This window comes from Protopterus annectens, chromosome 3.part0, assembly GCF_019279795.1.
Source record: "Protopterus annectens isolate FY-2018-M chromosome 3.part0, PAN1.0, whole genome shotgun sequence".
In the NCBI taxonomy this organism is placed as follows: Eukaryota; Metazoa; Chordata; order Ceratodontiformes; family Protopteridae; genus Protopterus; species Protopterus annectens.
This window is the reverse complement of record NC_056731.1, coordinates 920,857,142-920,875,346: the sequence shown is the minus strand read 5'-3', so window position 1 is coordinate 920,875,346 and position 18,205 is coordinate 920,857,142. Positions and strand designations below refer to the sequence as shown.

The 18,205-nt window shown below is 43.2% G+C and overlaps 1 protein-coding gene across 1 annotated transcript in view; it reads left to right on the top strand.

The window, feature by feature from the left end:
* ROCK1 (Rho associated coiled-coil containing protein kinase 1) overlaps positions 1 to 18,205 on the top strand; it is a 4,526,103-nt gene that overhangs the window by 2,588,603 nt on the left and 1,919,295 nt on the right. The window contains exon 15 of the mRNA XM_044065727.1: positions 14,610 to 14,856. Coding sequence (XP_043921662.1) covers positions 14,610 to 14,856 — 247 coding nt within the window. The remainder of the gene's footprint in view (positions 1 to 14,609; positions 14,857 to 18,205) is intronic.

The following is an 18,205-nucleotide window of genomic DNA, read 5'->3' as shown; positions in this document are numbered from 1 at the left end:
TCTGACGATGAGGGGGAAAGTCGACTTGTACTGGCCGTCTGGACGGATCCCTCCACTACTTTGCAGGTTACTGATCCCAGGCCTACCTTGGCTCCAATGTTTGCTAGACCTTTCCTTAAAAAGAAAGAGAAAAGGAAGCATGGTTTTCCCCCAGTAGATAGCCAGCCCAATTGGCAGGCCTTTTCTCAGAATTTTTTCAATGCTTTTATGGCTCTGAGGCCTGCTACACCCTTAGTCTCCCCATTGGCTCCTCCTGTGATGAGCCCTAGGTCATAGGCCTTAGATATTTCCCAGGCTGAAGCTGAGGAATCCTCTAACTTCCTCAGAGGATTCCCTGTTGTATGTCTCCAAATTGCCATCCCCCCCTTGGCTAAGCCTTCCCGAGGAAGAATCTGCAGAGGCAGCTCCTCCAGCTGAGGAGCTGACGTTTGGGGAGAGCATTGCAAAGGTGAGGGAACATTTCAAATGGGACTCCTCCGAGATAACAGAAGTTCAGAAAAGAGGTTGATTTACACTGTGAAACTGTTTTGAACCGCAAATATAAGAAATTGAGAAGGGATTTGTTAGAGTACGAACAGGGGCGACAATATCCCAGTCCTCCTCCACCCAAATGGCAGTCTTATTACCATGACCCCGAGCAGGCTTTTCCATCACATAGTCCCTCAAGGGGGGTTACTGAGGATCATAGGAATATCGAATCCCCCCATGGCGAGACACATGAAGTATTTGGTGATGGGGAACCAGCTCTGCACAGGTCAGAGCGCATACGTCAGCAGGGACAGCAACTCCCTAATAACTACCACCCTTTAGATCGAGCCCCTCCGGTCCAGAGAGGGGGAGGGAGGTTTGTTCGAGGGTGGAAGAAAAACCAGAGGCAGAACTGGTAAAAAACAATGGGCAGGTTATTACAACCTTGGGACAATATACTTTACATACCCAAAATAACTACCATATTTACAATTATAGTGATTTTGTTATTTCAGATCATTGCTTCCAGTTGTTTACCAAGGGGTTTAAATTTGTCCCTAAAAAACGTAGCAATTTAATTCATGCCATTTTAGACCTTAAACTTTTCATCCGTAAACTAAACTTAGAAAACCTGTTGGGTAATTCCAACGGTACTCCTGGTTTCTTTTGAAAAGATCTAGCACCTTTAACCCTCCCCTACACCCACAGCTTAAAAACCTGGAGAAAAGGATTGAGGGCAGGTTTAGGAAGGAGTTGGGATTGGACCGCTTTGTGGCCAATTTAACATTGCAAGAAAGAGAACTCCTTGAACAGCTCAGTGGTGATTCCACCTTAAGGGTTATGGAACCGGATAAAGGTGGGGGGACGGTTATAATGGATTGTCTTGTCTATCAGGGTAAGATGTATGATATTTTACATGACCATGAAAAATATACTTCTGCTTCTCTGAACGAAATTAACGTGTCCTATCACAAGATAGACCTAGTTATTCAGGACTTGTTAGATCAGGAGGTTATTGATTTTCAAACTTACACCTTTCTTTCCAATTCAGAACCCAGGATACCTTCCATTTTCGGGATACCCAAGGTGCACAAAAACCCCCTTGATCCACCATTAAGACCCATAGTAGCAGCACAAGGTTCGAAGACCCACACTATATCCAAATTTGATGATTGGAGATTGAAGGAGTTATGGGGTAGGCAGGAATATATTCTCAAAGATTCCTGGGCCTTCCTGCGTGGTGTTACTCCCCATCTACTCGAACCTAATATGGTATTTTTAACTATTGACGTGGTGGACCTTTTCTCAGTTATTCCCAATGAATTGGGTCTTGAATGGTTAGAAGAAGCCTTATGGGAATGTCCCCAGATCACCAATAATGACGTGCATGCTATTACTGAGTTGTTGGGTCTTGTTTTAAAGAACAATTTTGTGTTCTTTTTGGGTGAATATTTTCACCAGGTGACAGGTGTTTCTATGGGGGCGAATTGTGCACCTACTTATGCCGACATTGTCATGTATATATGGGAAAAGAAATACATCTTGGATAGCCCCTTTTCCAAATTCTGGAATCTCTATTGTAGATTCCTTGATGATATTTGTATTTTTTGGACTGGGCCCGTGGATGATATTGGGAAATTTATAGAGTATATACATAACACCACTAACTTCTTAAAGTTTACACATCATATATCCCATCACAGTGTTAATTACCTTGATGTGACACTTACCAAGGATGACCATGGGATAAAATCCAATATTTACCGAAAACCCACATTTTCCAACGGGTACTTACATTATCAGAGTTCCCATCCTAATTTCCAGAAAAGGGGGATTCTCAAGGGACAATATGTCCGTATTTTCCGGATGACCTCTCTTGATGAGGACTATCATAAGGAATGTGACATTTTGCAATCCCTATTTTTGGAAAGGGGTTACCCTGCACCATTGATTAAGGCTGTGCAAGAGGAGGTCACCTTGGCAAGGTCATCCAGATTTGCTCCCATTTTAGGAACAAAGGTTGTTAGTCCCGAACATGGACCCATAGGTAATACGACAGACCAGTACGTTGGTAGTTTTACCTTCATTACTGAGTTTAGTGGAAATGCGTCCCACATAAGAAACATTGTTGAAAAAGAATGGGGCATGTTTAGGGATTTGACTGATGTAGATACCTTCAAGGATAGGGACATTAAAACTGTATTTAGGAGGGGTATGAATATTAAAAGAACCCTGGAACAACAAGATGTTTCCTTTCAATATTCTAGAACTAATACAGGTACTTTCAAGTGTGGTCACTGTTCTTCTTGTAAGCATATTTTGCAAGCTAGTCATGTTTACTTGGAGAGTAGAAGTAGGGACATTAAGGCAAGGGGTCATTATAATTGTAAGTCCGGTGGGCTTGTTTATTTGGCAACATGTCAGAAATGTCCGGCGTTTTACGTCGGCAAAACCGAAAGGTTATTTTCTAGGCGTATATATGAACATATTTATGATATTGCCAAATGTAAGAACACCAGTGCCTTATATAAACACACTAACTCATGTGAAGACGCCAAATTTTTGTTTTTTGTCCTAGAGGTAGTTCACAAGGACATTAGGGGTGGTCCATGGGAGGCACGATTGGCCCACAAGGAAACATATTGGCAGATTTTGTTGGAAGCCACTAAATCACCTGGTTTAAATGAATCCATCTCAATAGTGCCTTATTTGAAAATCAAGGCACAATATATTAAATAAAAATAAAATTAAAGTATTATATTTAACAGTTTTTGCATATTATGGGTTATATTTATTTTATGAAATTGCTCCCTTGACTTTAATTTATTTGTGCAATTCATTGTGGACGCAGTTTAATACGTAATGTTTATTTTTAAACATTTGATGATTGTTCTTTTAAAAATGTTTTTTAAATTACGTTTTTTAGGTTAATTAATTATGATGAATTAACTAATTGATCAATTATCTTATTTGGGGAAGATATTTAAACCGAGTGTAATGGGAAACTGTTTTATCTGATGAAGTCTTCTTGAGAGACGAAAACGTGTGTGGTGCTTGTCGCTGGAATCTTTTGCACGTTAATAAATTGTTCGTGATTAATTTGTGCCTTATCGTGAGCTTTTTGCCCTGATAGCTACTGGACTGGTGTGGCTGCTTCTTTCTTTCTGGTGTGGTTCATATATTGCAGCATTTGTTTTGGTATAGTTTGTCATGGCTGCCAGTCCGGTGGTCTCTCCGGGGCAGGAGAAACATAGGGGCATCCCTGTGGACATATCCAGGTCCGAAACGGACGGATTTACCCAGCCCACGGGCCAGCTAACTACCTTGATCAATCTTTTGACCCCAATTGGAATGGGAATCAATACCATACTTCACGAGCAGCGGAACCTTTCCAGGTTGGTTGTTCCTTCCAAGAGTAATCCACCCGCTCCACCCCCATCAGATGGTGCAGTCCGTGTACGGGGGAATGCAGGTTCAGGGAACGGTCCCTCTACGGACTTCAACAGTACGCCAGCGGTATTCCATGATACTGTTTCTTCCCCTATTCTGGCTGCTCAACCGGATTGCGGTATTCAAGTCAACAATTGTCCTACTTCATCTTTTAACGAATGGATGTTTTCTAAACCTAAATTCGAATACGAGGAGGATTACAAGGGGCGTGGAGCTAGTGGCTTCAGTTATTCCGAACTTCAACGGCGTTTTGAAAACGCATTGTACCGTTACAGGACACTGGAACTAGACAATCTATACCTTATGGAAAACCTAAATAAAGGTACTGTACCCAAGGGCCTGTGGGTATATAAATACCCGAACCAGGTCATACCGGGGAGTCAATTTCATAAAGACCTCATTGAGGCTTTTGATCAATGTGGACGCAATATTGTCAAAGCCATTATCAAAAAGAACAGTGATGAATTGTTTATATTACAACAAGACATTTCTGATTATTTTAAACGTATGTCCGATGATTTGTTGTTTGATTCTGGTAAATGTTATGATATTAGAAGGGAGGTTGATTTACACTGTGAAACTGTTTTGAACCGCAAGTATAAGAAATTGAGAAGGGATTTGTTAGAGTACGAACAGGGGCGACAATATCCCAGTCCTCCTCCACCCAAATGGCAGTCTTATTACCATGACCCCGAGCAGGCTTTTCCATCACATAGTCCCTCAAGGGGGGTTACTGAGGATCATAGGAATATCGAATCCCCCCATGGCGAGACACATGAAGTATTTGGTGATGGGGAACCAGCTCTGCGCAGGTCAGAGCGCATACGTCAGCAGGGACAGCAACTCCCTAATAACTACCACCCTTTAGATCGAGCCCCTCCGGTCCAGAGAGGGGGAGGGGGGTTTGTTCGAAGGTGGAAGAAAAACCAGAGGCAGAACTGGTAAAAAACAATGGGCAGGTTATTACAACCTTGGGACAATATACTTTACATACCCAAAATAACTACCATATTTACAATTATAGTGATTTTGTTATTTCAGATCATTGCTTCCAGTTGTTTACCAAGGGGTTTAAATTTGTCCCTAAAAAATGTAGCAATTTAATTCATGCCATTTTAGACCTTAAACTTTTCATCCAGAACTAAACTTAGAAAACCTGTTGGGTAATTCCAACGGTACTCCTGGTTTCTTTTTGAAAAGATCTAGCACCTTTAACCCTCCCCTACACCCACAGCTTAAAACCTGGAGAAAAGGATTGAGGGCAGGTTTAGGAAGGAGTTGGGATTGGACCGCTTTGTGGCCAATTTAACATTGCAAGAAAGAGAACTCCTTGAACAGCTCAGTGGTGATTCCACCTTAAGGGTTATGGAACCGGATAAAGGTGGGGGGACGGTTATAATGGATTGTCTTGTCTATCATGGTAAGATGTATGATATTTTACATGACCATGAAAAATATACTTCTGCTTCTCTGAACGAAATTAACGTGTCCTATCACAAGATAGACCTAGTTATTCAGGACTTGTTAGATCAGGAGGTTATTGATTTTCAAACTTACACCTTTCTTTCCAATTCAGAACCCAGGATACCTTCCATTTTCGGGATACCCAAGGTGCACAAAAACCCCCTTGATCCACCATTAAGACCCATAGTAGCAGCACAAGGTTCGAAGACCCACACTATATCCAAATTTGTTGATTGAAGGAGTTATGGGGTAGGCAGGAATATATTCTCAAAGATTCCTGGGCCTTCCTGCGTGGTGTTACTCCCCATCTACTCAAACCTAATATGGTATTTTTAACTATTGACGTGGTGGACCTTTTCTCAGTTATTCCCAATGAATTGGGTCTTGAATGGTTAGAAGAAGCCTTATGGGAATGTCCCCAGATCACCAATAATGACGTGCATGCCATTACTGAGTTGTTGGGTCTTGTTTTAAAGAACAATTTTGTGTTCTTTTTGGGTGAATATTTTCACCAGGTGACAGGTGTTTCTATGGGGGCGAATTGTGCACCTACTTATGCCGACATTGTCATGTATATATGGGAAAAGAAATACATCTTGGATAGCCCCTTTTCCAAATTCTGGAATCTCTATTGTAGATTCCTTGATGATATTTGTATTTTTTGGACTGGGCCCGTGGATGATATTGGGAAATTTATAGAGTATATACATAACACCACTAACTTCTTAAAGTTTACACATCATATATCCCATCACAGTGTTAATTACCTTGATGTGACACTTACCAAGGATGACCATGGGATAAAATCCAATATTTACCGAAAACCCACATTTTCCAACGGGTACTTACATTATCAGAGTTCCCATCCTAATTTCCAGAAAAGGGGGATTCTCAAGGGACAATATGTCCGTATTTCCCGGATGACCTCTCTTGATGAGGACTATCATAAGGAATGTGACATTTTGCAATCCCTATTTTTGGAAAGGGGTTACCCTGCACCATTGATTAAGGCTGTGCAAGAGGAGGTCACCTTGGCAAGGTCATCCAGATTTGCTCCCATTTTAGGAACAAAGGTTGTTAGTCCCGAACATGGACCCATAGGTAATGCGACAGACCAGTACGTTGGTAGTTTTACTTTCATTACTGAGTTTAGTGGAAATGCGTCCCACATAAGAAACATTGTTGAAAAAGAATGGGGCATGTTTAGGGATTTGACTGATGTAGATACCTTCAAGGATAGGGACATTAAAACTGTATTTAGGAGGGGTATGAATATTAAAAGAACCCTGGAACAACAAGATGTTTCCTTTCAATATTCTAGAACTAATACAGGTACTTTCAAGTGTGGTCACTGTTCTTCTTGTAAGCATATTTTGCAAGCTAGTCATGTTTACTTGGAGAGTAGAAGTAGGGACATTAAGGCAAGGGGTCATTATAATTGTAAGTCCGGTGGGCTTGTTTATTTGGCAACATGTCAGAAATGTCCGGCGTTTTACGTCGGCAAAACCGAAAGGTTATTTTCTAGGCGTATATATGAACATATTTATGATATTGCCAAATGTAAGAAGACCAGTGCCTTATATAAACACACTAACTCATGTGAAGACGCCAAATTTTTGTTTTTTGTCCTAGAGGTAGTTCACAAGGACATTAGGGGTGGTCCATGGGAGGCACGATTGGCCCACAAGGAAACATATTGGCAGATTTTGTTGGAAGCCACTAAATCACCTGGTTTAAATGAATCCATCTCAATAGTGCCTTATTTGAAAATCAAGGCACAATATATTAAATAAAAATAAAATTAAAGTATTATATTTAACAGTTTTTGCATATTATGGGTTATATTTATTTTATGAAATTGCTCCTTTGACTTTAATTTATTTGTGCAATTCATTGTGGACGCAGTTTAATATGTAATGTTTATTTTTAAACATTTGATGAATATTCTTTTAAAAATGTTTTTTAAATTACGTTTTTTAGGTTAATTAATTATGATGAATTAACTAATTGATCAATTATCTTATTTGGGGAAGATATTTAAACCGAGTGTAATGGGAAACTGTTTTATCTGATGAAGTCTTCTTGAGAGACGAAAACGTGTGTGGTGCTTGTCGCTGGAATCTTTTGCACGTTAATAAATTGTTTGTGATTAATTTGTGCCTTATCGTGAGCTTTTTGCCCTGATAGCTACTGGACTGGTGTGGCTGCTTCTTTCTTTCTGGTGTGGTTCGTATATTGCAGCATTTGTTTTGGTATAGAAGTTCAGAAAAGATATTATGAACTTCTTCAGATGGACTCCCCTGTCCCTTCAGCTATACTGGCAGCATTTCTGGATGCATTTAATGAAATGTCACTCAGTATTGATTCTCAGCCTCCTGCACCCTGAATGCCTGATAGATTTTATAAGGTCCCTGAGGAAGCTGAATTCCTTTAGTGCCCTGCAGTGGACCCTAGCACTGTTTCAGTGTCAGCTGTTAAATCATCTAAACTCCTTCCATCCTCCTCACTCCTCCCCACAGGCAAAGACAGCAAGACCATGGAATGCCTTGGGGAAAAAGGCCTACACTTCATCTACCTTGGCACTTAAGGCAATAAATTACCAAACCCTTATGTCCAAATATGCCCTAGCCCTTTTGGAAAAAGCCACTAAACAACTGAATGACATCTCAGACTCTCCTCCCAAAGCTCAGCTGTCCAGTCTTGCATCTCTATCCTCTCAGGTCACTAGGCATTCCATTAAGTGCAGCTGGAATGCTGCTGAAGCTTCTGCCAGGTCAACTGCATCTGCCACAGTCCTGCGAAGATATTCCTGGCTAAGGTTGCTGCCCCTACCTGATGACATTGGGGCAAAACTCTTGCATGCACCTCTTGACAACTTGGCCCTCTTTGGGACAAAGGTGGGTGAGTTATTCAAAACTCTGCAACAAAAGGGGAAGGAGTTACAAGACCTAAAGCACCTATTTGTTTCTCCTATCCCCAAATTCCACAGGAACTACCCATCAAAACCATAATTCATCAGGAAGCATTTTGCCCCAACTCCCTCCTTCCAGGGCCAGAAAGACTGCCAGGAAGCAAACAACTCCTTCCAGGCCTGTCCAAACTCCAGCCCAGAAGCCTCAATTTCAAGACAGGCCAGGTAGTCTGTGACTACCTGCCATTCCTGAAAAAAAACTCTCGACTCCATTCCCCTGCCCCAAAGGCTCTCTCACCATCTCCCTGTTTGGAAAAGCATCGCCACAGACAGGTGGGCCTTAACCATTATAGAGAAGGGTTATTTCATGACTTGGATTACAACTCCGTCCTTGAGGGGCATTTCTCAGGCCTCCAAAGAACAGCTCCCTTTATTTCAGTCAGTTATAGACGGCTTCATTGCCCAGGGAACAATTCAGCCTGTCCCTCTGACAAAGGAGGGAAAAGTTTTCTACTCCAGGCTCTTCCTAGTCCCAAGGAAAGATGGCCTCTGGAGACCAATCCTAGATCTTTCCCACCTCAGTCTCTTTCTGCAAGTGTCCACCTTTTGAATGCTCACTCTGCAAACCCTTATACCTTTGATTTTACCTCAGGGGTTCATTGCTACCTTAGATATCAAGGATGCCTACCTACACATCCCCATAAGGACCAATTACAGGAGATGCCTGCACTTCTCTTTGGCCTTCTCACATTTTCAATTCTCAGCCTTGCCCTTTAGGCTTTCTACTGCACCAAGAGTCTTCACCAAGTGCTTGGCACCAGTGGTTGCCTTCTGCCGGACCCAAGAGATTCAGATTTTCCCTTACCTAGACAACCTTCTCATTCAGGTGGACTGCACAGAATCCCTGCAGGGCCATCTACAAAAAGTAATTTCACTTGGGCCATCTACAAAAAGTAATTTCACTCGGGCAAGCACTAGGCTTCCAGATAAATTACCCCAAGTACAACCTGACCCCCTCTCAAGACCTAGTATTCCAGGGGTGCAGGATAAGAACAGATGTCATGAGGGCTTTCTTACCACCTCAAAAGGTGGAAAACTTAAGGCAGTACCTGCTCACTGTCCTTCAGGCCACAGACTGTACTGCCAGGCAGTACCTCAGACTCCTGGGTCACATGGCATCGACCATTTCCATGTTGCCATCGGTGGTGAGGCTCCACATGAGAAAGCTGCATTGGTACCTAAGGTCTATATGGACTCAGCACTCATCCTCTAGAGTACAAAATCCCCTTCTTGCCTTGCCTCAAGAAAGATGTTCACTGTTGGTTGAATCAAGTGAACTGCAACCCAGGACTACCCTTACAGGCTCCATTGCCAGTACAGAAAATGTACATGGCTGCCTTGGATCTGGAGGGGGGAGCAGCCATGGGCTTCCTTAAGAGTCCAGGGCACTTGGCCAGACACGATCAAACAGGAACATGAATATCACAGAGATGAGAACAATTCTTTTGGCCCAAAGGCCTTCGGATACACACTGAAAGAAGGCCCACTAAAATTGTTCACAGACAACACTACAGTTCTGTGGTATGTGAACAAGTGGGGGGGGGGGGCAAAATCCTACTTGCAATGCAGACTAGCTCTCCAAATGTGGGAGCTTGCCACAAAACAAGGAGTCATGCTACAGGTAGTGTATATCCATTCAGAACAGAATACTCAGGCAGACACCTTAAGCAGGTCCATGTCACAGTCCCACAAATGGATGCTCCACAGGGATGTGTTCTTGGACATAGTCCACAAATGGGGTATACCTGAGATAGATCTGTTTGCCTCCCCTCTGAACAGACAACTTCCATCTTTTTCACCAGGCTGCCCAATCCTCTGGTGAGGGCAACAGATGCCTTCTCAATCTCTTGGAAGGGGATGTTTCTTTATGCATTTCCCCCCTTCCCATTACTTCAGAAAGTCCTACTGAAAATTCAGCAGGACAGACCAAAAATCTTGTTGGTGACTCCCTTTTGTCCAAGACAGCACTGGTTCCCCCTCCTTCTGCACTTAGCCAGGGGCAATCACCACAAGTTACCTCACAGAGTGGACCTTCTCACACAGGAGAAGGAATCCCTAATCCATCCCCATTTACAGTCTCTGAACCTTACCCTGTGGGTGATCGAATTCTGATCCCTTACAGACACCTCTACAATGAGGGCATGCTTGCAGTCCTGCAGGAGGCCAGGAAACCTAATACTAGGAGATCTTGTATATCTAAATGGAAAAGATTTTTCATATGGTGTCTACAAAGACACTTGGACCATTTCCAGGGTGATGCCCCTTTGGTACTGTCATACCCATGTGAACTCTTCCAGACAGGGTTGGCATACTCCTCCACTAAAACCCACCTGTCTGCTCTTTCAACTTGTCTGCCTCTGGATCCCCCTTTGGCTTCCAGATTACCTGCAAGGTTATCCCTAAAGGGAGTGCTGCATCTCAGGCCCTCCTGGAACCCCCCCCCCCGAATTGCGCTTTGGAGACGCGCACAGTAGCCCACTTTGAACCAGCTTCTAAGGCTTCTCTGAAACTCTGCACTTGGAAAACAGTACTCCTAGTGGCCTTGACATCAGCTAGAAGAGTGTCTTGAGTTACAAGCTGTCGTGGCCATTCCCCCTTTCCTCATCTTCCACAAAGACAGGGTAGCCTTTAGGACCAACCCTTCCTTCATGCCCAAGGTGGTCAATGAGCTATCCTTAAACCAAGCTGTTCACCTTCCTACCTTTTTGCCCATCTTCATAGTGACGGTGAGAGAGTCTTACATCCCCTTGATGTGCACAGATAGGTTAAGTTCTACCTAGACAAGACCAAATCTATCAGAAAAATCTGACCAGTTGTCTGTCTCCTTTCACCCCAGGGCCCTGGGGAAAGCAGTGACAAAACAGACAATTTCAGCCTGAATTTCCAGAGCAATTTCCTTCTGCTGTGCACACCATGGAAAATCCTTGGGGTCCAAACTTAAAACACACTCCACTAGAGCTTTGGCTTCATCTGGAGTTTTCTATAAGGGATTGGATACTACCACCAGTTTAGAGGCAGCTACATGGACATCTGTCCACACCTTTACCAAACATAAATTGGATGAAATTTCCAAATCCAGGGCTGGATTTGCCAGGGCAGTCCTCCATGGATTTACAGAGAATAGTTCCAAGCTACCACCCTCTTCTTCCCAGTGAGCTTTGGCATTCACCCAAGAATTTGGAATACTGCAACATGAGAATAGAAGGACATAAAATAGTTGTGAAAAATCTTACCATAAACCTAGATGTCCTTCTCTTCCATGTTGCAGTATTCCTTCCCCTCCTTTTTCCTTAAACAGTCCCTTCTTGGATGGCACTGGACTTTCCCATTTTTTCCTGGGACTGGGGTCCAACTGGGATGCTCAGTTCTGAGGTCTGGTGCGTGCAGACATCACTTTTATGGCCCACATTCCCTTAGCCAATGTCAGACATCCCATGCACCTAGCAGTGACTAGAAGTTTTTGTATACTGGCTGGATGTTCAGGTTGCAAGAGAGGGAAACCCAAGAGTCTGGAATACTGCAACATGGATGAGAAGGACATCTGTGGTTATGGTAAGGTTTTACACAACTATTCTTTCATCAGCTGCCTTCTGGATATGATTCCACTGGTGGTATCTTTACCCCAGGAAAGAATTCAGTCACTCTTCCAGGCAATACAAGAGCTACTGTAAAATCACAAACCTTCTTCATCTTGAAAGTTGTAGGCCTAATAGCTTCTTGTATTCTAGTGGTCAACTTCAGTTGCTACCACACGAGGGTTCAGCAGTGGTTGATGCGCAGTCAGTGGTTCCATTTGCTAGACAATCTCAGATCTCCCATTAGTTTGAACAGCACTTGCAAGAATCACCTTCATTGGTGGATCTCCCCTCCACTTGTCCATATAGAGAGATCCTTCAGCAGTGATTGTCACCACAGATGTTTCCTCCTTGGATGGTGGGGGGTCATTGTCGACAAAGAGTGGTCTAAGGATATGGAATTCTTTTGAAGCCAGTCTTCATATCAGTATATTGGAGATGAAAGTGGTTCTTTTAGCAATGCAAGAGCTTTAAGTCTTTCTCCCGCAGGGTGCGATATCTATCCACACCAACAGTTGGTTGTGGTTTGGTACAAAAACAAGCAGAGAGGGACTATGTCCTGTCCTTTGTATCAGGAAGCAGAGTGTGTGTCAATGAGCAGTGAACTCGCACCACTTTGTATTGGCAAAGTTTGATCCTGGGATGTCCATCTGTGTGGCGGACAGGCTATACAAGATGATTCTTATGTCATATTGCTGGTGTCTTAATCTGTTCAGGGCTCAAGCCAATTTCCAATCATTGGGGCACTCACTGCTTTGACTTTTTTGCATTTCTGGTCAACCCAAATGCAGTACTTAATTTGCCTTGGTTCCCCCAGAAGAACAGTCCCTGAGAAATGCTCTAGTTGAACAGTGATCTACCCCCTAATTCTCCAAGTCCTAAGGAAAGCCATACAGTGCAGGGTAATGGTCATTCTCATAGCCCCATTCTGGCCAAGACAACTTTGGCCCCTTCTGCTGAGGCCTAGCCTCTGGAAGCCTCCCAGACTCCTACATTCCATCCAGATCTCCTATCCCATCTTTCTAGGGAGGTTCACCAGAACCTCCTGAGCCTGAAATTAACCACTCTGGTTCTCCCCATTATGGGCAATATGGGGTCACATGTCCCTGTATGCCCAAGCAGGGCTGACCATCACGCAGGATTCCTTGGTAAGAGAGAGGTTATATCCAGAAGCTGCTTCATACCATTTTCCCTTCCCCATCACCTTCTCAAGTACCACTGCCAGACATTCCACTGCACTAGTTGAATGTTGCTGAACAGGAGGCAATCTCCTTACTCAGAATGAAAGACATCAAGAAGGTTCCACAAGACCAGCAAGGGTCAGGTTACTACTCGAGATTTTTTTTTTTTGATTCGGCAAAAAATAAGGGCTTTAGGCCAGTCCTAGTCAAATGAAATCAAAGATGGGTAGCAACCACAGTTCTAGTGTGAATCCTCCCTTACCTCAGGATGTTGTAAGAATTCTCTCTGCATCTCAGAAAGATTCTACTAAGATCTACCTCAATAAATGGAAATGTTTTGCTCTGTGGGCTATTTCTCATCATCTCATCATTAAGTCGTTAGAAGCCTCTATCCATGATGTTATGCAGTTTCTGGAATTCCTATTTGATGCCAGTGCTAGTTTTTCAACTACATAGTACAGCTACTTTCAGTTTTGAGTTTTCTTCCTCAACCAGATCCATGTTCATTGGCATTGAACACATTGTATAAGGCCTTCGTAAAGGAAATCTTTCTCTTGAGCCCTTCAGTCAGAGGCCACTCCTCCTTGTGATCTCTCAGGACTAAACCCTCCTTCTTTCTTAAGGTAACCTCTGAGTCAAACCTGAACAGTCTGTCAGTCTGCTTGTTTACACTCGTAATTATGCCAAGAAAGCTGAGTATTCACTCCATGTCATGGATGTTCATAAGCAAATGAGATTTTATTTGCTTTGAACCAAAGGGCATAGAAAAGATTCTCAATTGTTGATTTACTTTACTACAAATGGACTAGGCAGAAAAGTTTGTAGGCTTACTCTGACCAGATGACTATCTGACTACATCGCATTTGTGTACCAAAGCTGGAATATGTCCTTGCCAGTGAAGCCCAAGGCTCATTCTACATGTTCAGTAGCTACTGCTACAGCATTCTTTAGAAACTCTTCCATCAGTGGTGTCTGTGTGACTACTACTTGCTCTACCTTGCATACATTTTCAAAACACTGCAAGCTTGATTTGATGTTTAGGTCCAGGGCTTCTTTTGGAGCTTCAAAACTCAAGGCATGACCCAGGATTTCCAGTAGCTTCAGTCAGATGGGATGAACAGAAAGCAAAGTGTATGGAAGTTGTGTACTTAGCATAACGCTGGATCCCTTTCATTCCCATATATCCGATATGACAACCCCCCACATCCTTCATCCTTAATTGATGGAGAATACCAAGGGGTTATTATCCTGTCCTAGCATGGTAGCAGGAAAGGTTTGAGGAGCTTGAGGCTGGAGCACTAGATTTGCTGATAAGGAACCAACAAGCAGCTCAAAGACCCAACAGTCGTTTCAACAGACAGGAATGAAAGGGTACAGTGTCACAGTAAGTACATAACTTTCATTTGCCCCAAATGAGTTTTTTGAGTCAATTCTGAAACTGAAGTTAATGTTGCTTTTTTTTCTCATGCTTTCATTGTGTATGTTTGTTGTTTGTAATAGTTGGAAGAAGCCAATGACTTGCTACGATCAGAGTCAGATACAGCTGCAAGACTAAGAAAATCTCAAGCTGAAATGTCAAAGTCAATAGCTCACTTTGAATCATTAAACCGAGAACTACAGGAAAGGCTCCGGACTGTAGAAAATTCAAAATTACAGCTGGAGAAAGATTTTTTCCATTTACAAGCTTCTTTGGAGTCTGAACGAAGAGACAGAAATGAAGGGTCAGAGTTAATCGGAGATTTACAAGGTGACTACTTTTGAAAATTATTTTCTTCATTTTATTATTTTACACAGTTTTTTGAGAGTGCTTTGCTTGTAAATTTGAAAATTGTGGACCTATGAAAAATATTTCAATACTGCAGGCATTTGTAGAAGCAGTATTTTATCTCTACTAAAAAAGATTTGATTAGTCAGGTAAATTTTCTAAGATCATAGTTTTTAACTAATAAATAATGCCTTTTTTTATTAGCTTTTTCTCTTTAAACTTTTTCATTGGTGCCTGATGATAACCAGAACCCCATATTAATCTTCTGCTAATCTGTTATTTAGGTTCATAGGTTCATACTAGGCTATCTGCCCAAGGGCATTTGTAAGCCTAGCCCATAGTTATGTGGCTTTCGCCACCCCTTTAGTTTGAATAAAAACTATGCCTATCATTTTTCTGTGCCTCTGTCAAGCAGTGACACTGAAGTAATCCCTGGGGTATATCTGCGATCTCCCATCCATTGGTCAAGATTCCTCTTGAACAAGGCCATCGAGGTGCTCTGCCTCACATGTACCGGGATTTTGTTCCACAGCATAGGGAGTCTCTGGGTGATTAATCTGTCCCTCCAGCACGTTCTATTTATAACCGTGTCAAGGTTTAAGTCTCCCACCCTTGTGGTTCTGAGGGATCTAGATTTTTTGAGGTGAAGCATATTCATCAAATCTGGGTTTGACATGGCCTTATTTGTCAGGCACAGGTCACCTCTGAGCAAGCGGTATGAGACTGAATAGAGCTGGAGTTCTTTCAGTCGGGCAGCATATGACATATTTTTGAGACCCTTTATCCTTTTGGTGAGGAACTTTTGGGGCCTTTCAAGCTGCAGCAGGTGTCTGGTCAGATACATTCCGAACGGGCATTGTACTCAATCATAGGTCTAATGAGTGATGAGTACAGGGGGACGATGACCTCCCTTGATCTAGATGTGAATCCCTTCATGATCAGGTGGGCGATATAGAAGGTTTTCCTAACTACTTTAGCAACATGAGTGTCAAACGAAAGGCTACTGTCAACTTGGGTCCCCAGATCCCTGATGACTTTTTCTGTGCTCAGTGGATTGCCACCTATATGGTAGCTAGGGGTAACCTTGTTTTTCCCAAAGGGTATGACTATGCATTTTTGGCGTTTAACTTCAGGCCATGGCTCTGGCACCAGTTATCCGCTTCTGTGAGGCCCTTCTGGAGGATATCTGTGTCAGATGCGTTGACTATGGCGCCAGTTTGCAGTCATCTGCAAACTTTGTCAGCCATAACCCTCCTGTGTTTGCTTGTACTTCAGAAAAGTAGATGCCGAACAAGAGTGGACCCAGGACTGAGCCCTGTGGGACACCACTTGTGACAGGCTTTGAGTCTGACATGGCTCCAGCAACTCTGACCCTGTGGGTTCCGTCACTTAGCCAGTTTGCATCCCATCTTGTGATGTATGGGTTTACATTCAAGCTGATGAGTTTTTCGATGATACCTGAGTGGGGTATTGTGTCGAAGGCCTTTGCCAGGTCGAGGTAGGCTGTATGGACTGCCTTTCCCTCATCAATGGCCTTGGTGACTGTCTCGAAAAAGTCAACCAAGTTTAAGAGGCAGGATCTGCCTTTGACAAACCAAACTGGGTTGGATCCAAAGTCTGCAAGTTCCCTATGTCTTTATGAGTTCCATTATGATCCTCTCCATGGCTTTGCAGATAAGGCTTGTCAAGCTAATGGGGCGGTAATTTCCAGGGTCTGTGGAGGCACCGCCCTTATGAAGTGGGACCACAGTCGCCGTGCGCCACTCCTTTGGTACGTATCCTGAGGTGAGGCTAAGATTAAACAGCTGTCCTAACTGTGGGTTTAATTCCTCGAGTTCATGAAGCACACAGCCGGGGACAACATCCGGTCCCATGGATGTTGTGTTTTTTGCCTTAGTGAGGGCAGTTCTCACCTGGGCGTTGGAGATGTTTGGGGGGCTACAATCCTCTGGAATAGATATCTCTCCTTTGGGGAGAAGTTTGCACTGAACCTGACAGCCAGTATGTTAGCAATGTGTATAGGTTCAGTAATTTTCACATCATTTTGAACTAATTCTGAGCATATCTGGGAGTTTCCTCCTAGGTTTCTAACATAGCTAAAGAAGGCCTTATGATTGTCTTTAGAGTCCTTGGCGATTTTTCTCTCAAAATTTGCCTTGGATGATTTTATGAGAGCTCTTAGTTTTTTACTTATAATGATCAAAGGTGTCTTACCTTTCAAGGATTTTGCTCTATCTTGTAGTAGCTTCCTCCTTTTGTTGTAGAGCTTGTTTATGGCTGGGGTCCACCAGACTGGATGCTTGCCTTTGGTACAGAGAGTATTAGTTTTGTTTGGGATTGCCTGATCCATGCTGTCCTGTAGGTGCTGGTAGAAGGCATTTGTAAGTGATTCAGCGGTTTGAGTAATGTTTACCACTGGCTCAGGGGCCTTAAAGGAGACCACACTAGTTTTTAGAAGTGTGAAATCGGCTTTTGAGAAGTTTTTCACTGTGGTCTTTTTTGTTTCAGGTGGGGGCGGGATGAGGACCACCAGCAAGATTAGTTTATGATCTGATCTCACCAGTGAGGGGTATACTTCCGGTGTTGAACATTTTGATCCCATGTTCGTGATGATGAGATCAAGTATGTTTTCTCCTCTTGTGGGGATGGTGACTAGTTGTTCCATGGCATTTGAGTTTATGAACTCCAGGAATCTTTGGGTTAGAGTGTTCGGGCTTGAGTAGTGTTCCCAGTCTATATTAGGGTAGTTGAAGTCACCTAGTATGATGGTGTTTGGAGATACATTTATACCCTCCAATGTTTTCAGGAAGGCCATGTGAGGTTCCTGAGTTTGAGAGGGTGGCCTGTAACATGCTACTAATTGCAGAGCAGTCTTGCCTATGGTTAATTGCACCTGGATGGTCTCCGATGCATCGCGTTGCCACCAACCTTGAGGTGTGGGTGTCCTTTATGAATATGGACACCCCTCCTTTCTTGGTGTTGTCCGGATTTTGGGGCGGAACGCATGATATGAGGTGAAACCTGTTAGTGCTGGGGTGCTCTCAGGAGCCTTGAACCAGGTTTCTGTCACAGCACAGACATCGATGTTCTCCATATTGAGAAGGGCCTCGAAGTGTGCATCTTGAGATTGAGACTTCTGGCATTGAGCAGCATTACCCTTTGTTTTTTCCTTTTGGTGTTCTAGGGTGGTAGGTTTAGAATTTGAGCCTTGCCTAAAAAGGCACTATGGGGTGGCAAGAGCCTTTGCCAATATCCGAAGCCCAGGGTGACAGGTGCAAGCCATCCCTTGCAGCAGCGTGGCTTGTCCAGCATGTCATCCCAGGCAGACAGA